General features: G+C 38.8%; 1 protein-coding gene and 1 pseudogene across 2 annotated transcripts; one reads left to right on the plus strand and one right to left on the minus strand.

The window, feature by feature from the left end:
- Positions 1–5,265: 5,265 nt before the first annotated feature.
- LOC149100852 (uncharacterized) lies at positions 5,266–11,260 on the minus strand. Of its 2 annotated transcripts, none has more exons than XM_089276052.1 (3): positions 11,005–11,260; positions 5,847–5,903; positions 5,266–5,568 (listed from the first exon to the last, which is right to left on the minus strand). In XM_089276052.1, the coding sequence occupies exons 1-3, from the start codon at positions 11,140–11,142 to the stop codon at positions 5,473–5,475; spliced, it is 291 nt and encodes a 96-aa protein (XP_089132178.1). In that variant the 5' UTR covers positions 11,143–11,260; the 3' UTR covers positions 5,266–5,472. The 2 variants fall into 2 exon arrangements, with proteins under 2 accessions (XP_089132178.1, XP_089132179.1); XM_089276053.1 differs by lacking the exon at positions 11,005–11,260 and adding an exon at positions 6,031–6,555.
- On the plus strand, positions 6,834–8,101 carry LOC110053684 (uncharacterized; annotated as a pseudogene).

Here is an 11,260-nt window from a genome sequence, read left to right on the forward strand (position 1 = left end):
TACCTTTTTTGTTTTTTTGTTTTTTTAACTTTTGTTTTTACTTTTTTTGAACTTCTCTTCTGAAGCTTGATATTCTCGCGTAGTATTGTTCATTAAGTTTGTTCTAAGGGTTCAGAAAAGGGTGCAGTGTTCTTTAGTAGGTATGTGAAAAGGGTATCTTTTTCAATAAAGGGTACACGAAAGGGGTACAAGTTCCTTTTCAGTCGAAATAGTGTACTAAAGGGTAAGGGCAGAGCCTCCCCATCGAAAACTTTGTGGAGTACTCCTCCCGGGTAGTTTTGGATTGTCGTCGTAAAATGCTGGAAAGTTGCCCCTGGTTTGCCAAAAAGTTGCTAAAAATTTGCCAAAAATCCAAAAAGTTGCTACCTAAATTTATTGATATTTTTTATGTAAACGTTAATTGTAATTTTTATTTTTAGTTCTTCAAAATAATTACTAATATCGGCCAAGAAAAATAGCTTGAAACCTACATGTAGTTTTAAAGAGTTCCTTGCAAATATGGGCGAAATTTAGGGATACTTTTAAGGTCGGTTCAAAACAGTTTCCAGCATTTTCCAAGACTTAATAATAATAAAAATATTTATTACAGGAAGCTCTCTCACCGACGGGTGATACTGAGAGGTCCTGTTCTAAATATATCATTAGTCGCAAACCTACCCCCGGAGTTGCTATCCGGCGTTCTACTGATTTCGGCAGTCTCACGAGGCGGTTCGCAAGTGAACTGGCGCATGAAAATGTACATGGTTGGTAAACTACTTCAGCTTTCGTTCGTGGCTCTCGCTTTAATTACTCGCGCTGGTGACGTGGAACTGAATCCTGGTTTTCGCCGTTTGACTGAGATTAAGGAAACCCGTGGTTTAAAGGTTGCTCACCTGAATGTTGGAAGTCTGCGGAATAAGGTTGACTTGTTACGCCTCGAACAGATCAATAACAATAGCCGGTTGACGTGCTAACATTATCGGAGACTCGGGCATTCAGGATTCAGAGATCTCGCTTCTTGGATTTAGCAGTGTTCGGCGCGATAGAAAAGGGATAAAATCAGGCGGTGGAGTTGCTATTTTACCTTTCCGTGTTCCGAATGACATAAACGGCGGTAAGAACGAATGTTTCTGGGTCGAGCTCTTTCGTGCTAAATGTAAGCCGACTTTGATCTGTTGCTTTTACCGAGCACCCGACATTGACTTTACCAAGTTTATTTCCAATCTTGAGAGGTGTATGTCTTCCCTGGACTTTGATAGATGTGACCTTGTTATTTTAGGGGATTTAAACATTGACCTCGGCTTCTACCGAAGTCGTCTTTTGAATTGGATGCGAGCAAAATGTACAAATTCTGCATAATTTTATGCGTTCCATGAACCTCTCAGAAATAATATCTGAGCCCACCCGCATCACGGAAAAGTCTAAATCATTGATTGATGTGATTCTAGTCAACAACTAGCATCGAATCGTCGACAGTGGGGTTGTTCCCTTATAAATGAGTGATCATTCCCTTGTTTACTGTATGTTGAATACCGGTGTTCCACCCCGCAGTGTATCAGTGTTATAAAAAAGAATTTCTTGCTCCGCGACAGAACATGTGTAAGTTTTCACTCTTGGTAATGTTTAACGGAAGTTCGTTAAAAATCCTTGCACCGGTACCGCTGGAAAGAAAGGACCGTCTCTCATAATTCAGACTAACCTTTGGTAAGGATAACCTACTTCTCGGCTTGTAGAATAGTTATGAATGCTCGAAAATCTTGTAAAATATGATAAAAAATAGATTGACTTAGACTGACTTCGATTTTGATAGGTCGTTATAACCATTCTTCATCAATTCATGCTACAATCATGGTGTAAAAACCTGTCCAATCATTGGTTAACGGTTGTTATCATTTCCGTGACACAATAGGTTACCATAGCAACAGCATAACCTGCTAAAAAACCGTTATGTTCAGCTTTAAGGGCTTATAATTCAAAAACATCACGGTGAATTTCTTTTATATTATCAAATTTTGATCAGCAGGATAAGATGCAATTTTTGTCAAAGTTTGACAGAATCTGTACATGGGATTCAAAACAAAACAATAGGCCTGCGAAACGTTGTCAAGTGACAGGTTATGTATTCCAACTTCGAAAGGTTGATAAACATTCAAGAAATTCGAGTAAATTGAAGTTTTCTATGAAATAGTTGACTATTTCGTGCTCTAAACCCATATTTTGCTCAAAAGGTTGCTCAGAAAGGCAAATCTTGCTCGAGGTTGCTGAACAACGAAAAGTTGCTCAAAAAGCCAAAAGCTGCGCAAAAAATTCCGAGCACAATCGGGTCAGGCCTACCCCAGGGCTTCAAGTAATCGAACCCTTCTAACACAGTGCTGTTTGAATATTCTCGTTTAAAAAGCCCGATGGAAACGGATAAACACAGCTTTAACAAACAAGATCCAGGTCTTTTTTACAACATAGCTACCAAGTTTCCCTCTACAAATGCGTATGTCTGTATTTAAAAAACTACCGCTGGTCATTACAACTTTCCTCTGAGGAACGAAAAAGGAAAACAAAAACAAAAACAGAAGAGTGTAAAATAATACAAATATTAGTTACATGAGTTAAAACTTCCTGTAGAAGTCAACAATGTTTCCTCAAATTTTAACATGTGGGGGAATCAAAGTTCTCACAGTCACAGAACGTAATCCTGACATCGTGGCCCCTTCAAAGTTTCATGTAAATGTCTATAATATTTCATACATTTTCAACATGCAAGAAATGTGTTCATTGTCACATAACAAAATCTTTTAAACGTAGAGGCTTTCTCACAATTCGTCCATCTGCTGCTTTGTGACTTCGAAATTTCCTCATCAGATGAATAAATTATACTTGCTCTTGAGATTTTGCGGTGGGCTCTTCAAGAAATGGAATGGTCTGATTGGCTGTTTCTCCAAAAGGTGAATCTTCATTGCTTTCACCGATGGTCACTCGCGATGAGGTAAGAGTCTGTTGCTGATGGGACGCTTTCTGGAGATTTCACTAACACTGCTCTATTTCCGCGGTATTCTCCATCTTCATCATTTCGATGAATGATGTTGGTCTACTATTATTTCCCACATGTACTCTTATCTCTCTCTGTCTCGGGAAGGTTTTTGGTACGCTCAACAAACTAGTGTTTCTACTTTTCTTGTTTGATATTCAGTTTTTAGTTAACCAGTTGTGTTTGTAGTTAACCAGTTTAGCAGTGCCAAGTACCACTAGGCTTCGACTTTCTGCTGTCACTGACTAGACATAATATACTAGACGTTCTAAGAGCGTTTTCTCGTGCTTTGTATAGATATAAAATTGTACTCTGCAAGAGTACAATTTGATATCTGTAAGAGAGAGCGAGCGTGCAGTGCGGACGCTTGTGAAGTGCTCCGCAACTTTCACAAAATTTATTACTAGTTTCTGAAGTGTGAGTCCTTATTTATCTGTTATTCAACATGGGAGACAATGTTAAGTCTTTAAGAAAAGCCAACGAAACGGTTTTTCTTGTTGGTGTTTAATACTGTAGTTTTCCCTTCTATTTTATTAGTTAAATTCTGATTTCGTATGTTTTTGTAATTCGGCTATTAGGGCATGGCCCGCCTAGATTAGCCTTCGCGGGCATGCTCTTTTTTTTGTAACATATAATTTGAAAATAATAAATTGTTGGGAGAAAACATATTATCGTATTGGGCTCCGTCGCTGCGAAACTCCGCCTAAAACAACACAAACCGACTACTGTGAATGATTAAGACCAGTTACCTGCCTTTCCTCGCCTACATAAAGGCAGTTATATTTTACATTAAATAGCTCGTGGAAATGAGCTTGTATACAGCAAGAAGTACTAGTTGTTTGAACTGTGCAAATGGCAAGAAGTAAGAGATCAGCAGCGAATCCAGTGATTCATCTCTGTAAGAGGGTGTCATTGGATTAACTACATGTGTTTAGCGTAAAATGGTTGCTTTTTGCCATCGTAAACATATAAACCAGAAATTATGAACTGACTAACGTATAAAATGTGATCGATTGTAGGGAGCTTGGAGTAACTTGCTTCGAGCTGAAATTGTTTTGCCTGGAGAGGTCGATCACAGGACCAAATTATGACATCGATTATTCTTAGTTATGAGTCTGCCTGTTTGGCTATAAAATTAATGGTCATAACGGCCTTGAAAATTGGAATACTAAGTGTGCAATAAACACCCTCGATCCCAGGGCCTATTTCCTGGCCAGGGAAAAGGCCTTGGGAACGAGGCTGGGCAATACAGCGATCAAAATTACGTCATTTTCAAAAATTCAAAAACTGAGTTTGTTTCAATCATCTACAGGCAGTAAAAGTCATAAGACTTACTAATCTCCTCTTTTACTGTTTTCTGACTAAATCTAGTATTAGTTTATTAACTAAATTGCTTGTTTAGCTGTTTACTGTCTAGAGCAATTCCCCATTGACACCCTCTTGGAAAGTGTTACAATTTGATGCGCACTTGACCCACCTATTTGAGTGTCACCGATATCAATTTTTGAACCTGTCACACGCGGCAGAGGGAGGACGACATTACCGTGTTGTAATCAGTAATGATTTGTCTCTCGCAAGCCATGCCATTTACCAAAAGCCACCATTTTGTATGTGTTGTCAGTATGCACGTGCTCGTGAGTGCGCGCTAATTACGCGAAAATCGTGCGCGGTAGGGATGCGCAATGCAATTCTGAGGAATAACCTTAAGCGTTATAGAGATGTGATCAAGCCATCATCCTTAATGATGATTATGGACATGCTAACTCAGTCTTAATGCCAATTCTGTTTTCGTTTTCATTTTATAAGACTGCTCAACCCATCCTTACGAAGAGAGGCGACGGGAAAGAAATTGTTATATCATTCTAAGCATCATTCTTTCCATTGGCCGAGAGCTCGCCACTTGACTTGCAAATAATCGCCTACAAATAAGGGTCTGCTCATGCGTGGTACCGTCTAGATGTTGTTTCTTCTGTTCGTCCGTAATTGAACCCCGCTCTCGGTTGAAAAATGACAGATCGCTTCCCTGAGAGTGATTTAAATATGAAAACAAAAAACAAACTTGGCGATCAAATGATAAAAACAATTATTGAACTCGGTTATCGCAAAATATCGTGATTTATTGGTGTCTTGACAAATCAAATAATTGATCTGCTCGCCGCTGACAAATTACGATATTTTCCTAAAGTACCTCGTCCAGCAATTGTTAATTGTTCAGTTTGGCAAATGGGAAAGTAGGTAAACTAAGCCAATAACGAGGCCATAACTTATTTTTCATGTTTTTTATTATTGCCAACTGAATTAGTTTTATAACTGTTATGCCACGCACTTCGGCGTAGCACTTTTAGAACCTTTTACATTCAGTCAAATCAGAGACAACTGGTTGCTACTTCTCGTCTACATTGTTTTCTTTTGATGATAGATTCCTAGACTCTTAGCTGATAAAGTAACTTTGTTAAAAGTTAAAATCAAAATTAAAATATATTGTCCATTTCTTGATCTAGTTTACGTTCTTCCCTCTGTATTCCATACTTGTCGTCTTGGACGTTATATGTTCCCTCTTCAAAATTCTAGAACGGAAACAAAACAGCAAAAGCAGTGTAAGTTTATTATAGCATTGTCATGTCAAGTGTTAACAAAGTAAGTAGTAAAATAATAACTTTTATACTCAGTGTTAACGCAAGAATGTTAAAGAGCAGAGAACCCTAAGAATGGTACCTATATAATCATGTTGTCCCCATAGGACCCGTGGTAACTCGTATTCCTTCCCATGGATATTTTAAACAATCTACTTAATCACGGCTAGTAGGAAAAATTACCATACATGTAAGGTGGTTTCTGTGCCTACCTGAAACGTTTCGTCGTCGTCAGTAAGACTACTACTTAGAGCTGACTGATTCCCTAACTGGAAAGATGAAAAGTGAAATTCTGTCTGCATGAGTTTATATAACAGCCAACTTATATATATAAGGATAATTTGCATCAAAATAATGCTATGATAGCTTTTTTTATATATATTCTATTATTAATACCGTTGTAGGAATCTCACTGCGACCGATGTTATACCGGCAACCCATCGATCCAGGCCGACAGCGAGGGGCTGCCTTGGAAAGACCAAAACGTAGGAGGACCACTAACCACAACACAGCCAAGGATTTGTAAAAAATCAAACTTTTCATTCTGACTCAATACAGAATTTTGGAAGTTTTTAGTTCATTGCATCAGGACGTTGTTGTTTTGAAAAACGTACTATTTATAACCCTGCCCGTTTCTAATTTGAGAATATTCATTAGTCTTTAAGATCTTATTTAAAATTGCCATTGTATTATTTTCCGACTGATTATATACGAGAGTTTCCGACATAAACGTGACAAGTTAACAAATTAAAGGCAAAGTAGCTTCTTAAAGAAATTTAAACAAAGCTGGAAAATTCACAAAGGAAAACAGCTGACATACACCTTTTTGATGGCGCGAATTGAACCATGTGAAATCTTCAATGTACATCGTGTATTTCGGTTTTTTTGTTTTACTTCCAGTTGAGTTGCCAGAACTACGAACTTTGATGACGTTTCTTTGGGATGACTAAGCTGGTCGAAAGGCACTTATATCCTTTAGTAAGCCCTTAAATAAACGAACCTGTCGACTGAACATTTAAACTGCACACAGTAAAAACAGTTCGCAGATTTTTAAATAAATAATAAATCTGATCAGTTACAGAAACCGACGTTTCGGTGCATCTTGCGCCATTATCAAGGTTACATAATTAAAGATAAAAAGCGGTTTGTGAAGAGGCTAAGTTGAAGCGAATTTGCATAAAAGAGTGCCAAGCTAATTACATGAATACTTTAGCACGAAGAGAGTCAGACTGCACATTCAGTGAAGATCTTCTACACGTTGCTACAAAGGAACAGCTGTTTCAGTTTGACAGAGCCCTATACGAACAGACCGATGGAGTAGCTATGGGGTCTCCCCTTGGACCCCTTTTGGCTAATGTATTCATGTGCTCTATTGAAGAGTCCCTAAAAAGTCAAGGAAAACTCCCAGAATTTTACCGCCGCTTCGTAGATGACACTCTAGTCAGGATACCAGATCTGGCAGCAGCTACAGTATTTTTGGATACCTTGAACCACGCCCATAGCGCCGTGAGCTTCACTATGGAGGTAGAGGAAAATGGGATGCTCGCTTTCCTAAGGGTGCAGCTTCTAAATCGCGCACCATGTGTTGAAACAAAGGTTTACGTTAAGCCGACAAACACAGGGTTACTCCTGCACTATCATAGCCATGTGGACAGCCGCTACAAGCATGGTTTGCTCGTCACCATGCTTGATCGCGCGCACTGGCTATCTTCATCGTGGGCGCATTTCTCAGAAGAGTGTAAGCGCTTGAGAGGAGTCTTCCGTAAGCTGAGGTATCCGAATCACCTTATTGATTCCGTCATCAACAGGTTTATCACCTCGAGAGTCACAGTGGACCAGCCCAAACAGCATACCGATGACGCCATCCGGATAGTTATCCCCTATAAAGACCAGCATGCTGCAGTGTCTGTCAAACGACAACTTAGAAATCTTAGCACCAAGGTGCAAAAGACCATCCAACCCGTGTTTACTAGCCGCAAGCTTAAACAGGATCTAAGCCTCCGTGAGCCCAAGCCTAACATCGTAACCCAGCAATGCGTTGTTTATTTATTCAAGTGTGACCTGTGTGGTGCAGGTTATGTCGAGGACACAAAGGGCGCGTTGAGGGACACCGTCAAAAGGCGTCATCTATTTACTAGCATTATTCCAAAAAACATAACACTGTTGTTCCGACCAATTTCTTAGCACGCCTCAATATAATCAAGAAATGCACGAACAAATTTGACTGCCTTGTTAATGAAATGCTTTGAATTCAAGATCTTAAACCAGCACTGAAGGTGCAGTCTGAATCTCCTCGTGCTAAAGTGTTCATGTAATTAGCTTGGCACTCTTTTATGCAAATTCGCTTCAAATTAGTCTCTTCACAAACCGCTTTTTATCTTTAATTATGTAACCTTGATAATGGCGCAAGATGCACCGAAACGTCGGTTTCTATCACTTATATTTCTTTCTCATGTATTTCCAAATCGTTTCTTATCTGATCAGTTATTTAAAAATTGGGTTTTCCGAGAAAGTATTAATCCAAGGAGAATTAGGAGAGATTTAAGGTTTTAAGTAAAACACATTATTTCTAAAAATTCAAACTATGTTATCGTAATTGTTACCAGCTGCTGGTCCAAAGCGATTAAAGAGAGGTAACTCTTCCCTGTAACACTCTCAGTGACACAAAGTTTGACAGGTTTTTTTTTGTTTGTTTGTTTCCTTCGAAAAGAGTGAAATATTGTCTTTTAGACAGAATGCTCTTATTAACAAAAAATTAGCGAGTTTTAACGTTACTTGAATTCCCAGTGATATTAACGCTGACAAGGCTTCGAGTTTCTTTTGTACCGTCCTCCATATTGTCACTGACCAGACAAAACATACTAGACGTTCCAAGAGCGTTTACTCGTGCTTCGTATCGAAATATCAAATCGTACTCTGCAAGACAGAATTAAATACAACAAAAGCAAATAAAAGAGTCAGGATATTGAACACAAGATTTACGCTTAGGTATCTGCTATTCAAATCGCTTCGTTGAGTATCCTCTTTATCCAGTTGTTTGTCGTTTGTCTCATCACCCTCAAAGTTCTGTTCACGAACATTCCTGATTTTTTCAACATCTGAGGAATAAATTAGAACTAGTATGAACTTTGCTAATTTGGTTAGCTTTCAAGCCAGTGATGAATTCGTGGATCAACCAGTTCCGAAGACACGCCATATCTTTGTATGTGAGATGAACGTATAACACATGATTCTTTCGAAAGCTTTCCTCACAAAACACAGCATTCTGTTAATTGTGCTGCCCGCGAAGAGCGGGCACGGCGATTGGCAAGCTGTTGCAGTTCTCGTTCCCAGTTTCCACGCTCTCCGCTAAGAATGTCTGGCATTATGACCCGCCATTTCACAACCAACAAAAAGGGATGGTCTGCATTTTCTTACTCTGGTTCTCCTACTGAAGCCCGAATAATAATGCAACTCCGTTTGTTTGTATATGATAAAATATCAATAAAGGTAATTTATGTCATTTAGGGTTCGGAAAATGACATATTGCGAAGCTCTCTTAAATGCAAGTGGGTAAGGATCTCTCTAATGATTGCTATTATAGAAGAAACGACGATCTCCGTAGCGAAAACTACAACTGACAATCTGTTCAACTAATATATGGAACACGATAGACCGTGTTTCATCGGGATATCCAAACACCGAGAAGAGGGTTTAAAACACCATGCACAGCGGAGTATTTTTGACGAAATCCTCGGTGTTTGGATAGCCGATGAAACACTGTCTCGTGTGTTTGATATATCGGTTCCCAATCGAAACAAAAACTAAGGAGTAAACGGTGAAGTAAAATCGTCAAAATCTATTCTAATTAGGAACGGGTATCGAAACCTCCTTCACGGTTGTGATTTTCTTTGTTTTAAATTGATGAATTGTGAATGAGTTTGAGAAAGAAATAGCAAAAGTTCGATGACTCAATGATTGACGAAAGTGCGCGGAGCACTAATGTCAAAGTATGGTCACGAGTTGCAAACGAACTAAATTGTTTTTTTGACCAAGGTATTCATAATGTGTGTCGATACATCTGGACCATACACTGTACCCACGTGAAGCATTTTTACTGAGCCTTTAAGCTGTCTTCCCAGCCTTATCCGATCGATGTAAAAATTTTACCAGTTCTTGGAGATGGAATGAAGTTAGGTATTATTTTCTTAAACCAGAATATAACAAGCATGTGTGGCGAAAGTTTCATAGAGCCCCTTGCGAGTGCTTTCTCAAGATTTGTGAAAAAACGCTCAAAAGCCAAAAAATGCTCGAAAATTATATACATGTGGGTAGTGATTTTAAGAAAAACGTTCGTTCTCGAGGTCGCGAAAAAGGAAATAAAGAACGCATTCATGGTGTCAAAACCCACTTTGGAATTATTTTTCACCAGTTCCATTAAAATGTGGCATATCTGTCGCTTCACTACTAATAATATACACCAATATGGTTTGAATTGTTGTTCCAATTTACTCGAAATAAAATGTACAGCTTCTTTTTATTCCTCTATATTCCACTTACACCATACAGCACAGCTATCCTTTAACCACTTTCTAACTTAAAGAGAAGGGGAACGGCCCGCAACTTATCACAGCCGGCTTTACTACTTAAAATGCACCAAATATTGGACTTTGAACAACGTCTCTCCCATGCTGCCGTGAACGGTCATGTTCAATCAGTTAAGAATAGAAATCAATTTCTTTTTTTTTTAAGTAATGAAAAAACAAACACTACTATTGAGAACGAATAAAGCAAGATACCTTGCTTGTCTCTTGATTCAGGCACTAGCTGGGCTGTTTCGGCAGACAAGTATATCACTTAACTTGAAGTTGATTAACGTAAGTTAACCGCTGTGACGAGTTTGGGAAGCGGACGTTTTGAGTGTTAGCTAAGCTTTGTCAGAGCATAGTACAGTCGACATGTCAGCTTCACTAACTCGCACTGCGGTTAGTTTTCTTTCATCAACTGCAAGTTGGTAAATTGCGTAAGTAGAGAATTAAAAGAAGAAAAGAAGCGTGTTTGATTGGTGCCATTTCAATGAATCAAACTGAAATTTTTATCCACAGACAGTAATGTTGGTTAAGATGAGGCTTGGCTTCTGATTGTTATGCACTTTTAATGTAATTTCACTGACAGGTTACACCTATATATCACAATATCGATATCGTGGTAATTGTGCTTCGAAGTTTGAGATTTGACATCGTAGCAAAAGATGTCAGAATCACCCGCAACCCTGATACTTAAAGGTAATTATCAAAAGCTTCCCTTAAATTTCAAAACATGTCGTAACGACATCAATAACTCAGATTGAAAAAATCCTGCTTCAAGAATGACACGTTGCTGCGGCCTTACCTTTCCTTCCCGTTTTCCTTTTCTACGTTTACACATCATTAAACCCGGCCGACACCTGGCTTCTACGACATCAACATACATGTATATCAACTGAACTAGTAGTATCGTCGAGAGAAATAAGCCTCTTTTGCAGCTCATTTTCCTGTAAATCTAAGATTCCGTAGGCTTAACCTCGTTATGTTAAGGTACAGATCACCTCTTGTTCTATGACGTGAAACGTATATTTCGGCGTAGCTTTAATAACGACCATCACTAC

The sequence above is a fragment of the Orbicella faveolata genome, unplaced genomic scaffold (assembly GCF_042242905.1).
Source record: "Orbicella faveolata isolate gen_17 unplaced genomic scaffold, um_ofav_v1 contig_4, whole genome shotgun sequence".
NCBI classification, from domain to species: domain Eukaryota; kingdom Metazoa; phylum Cnidaria; class Anthozoa; order Scleractinia; family Merulinidae; genus Orbicella; species Orbicella faveolata.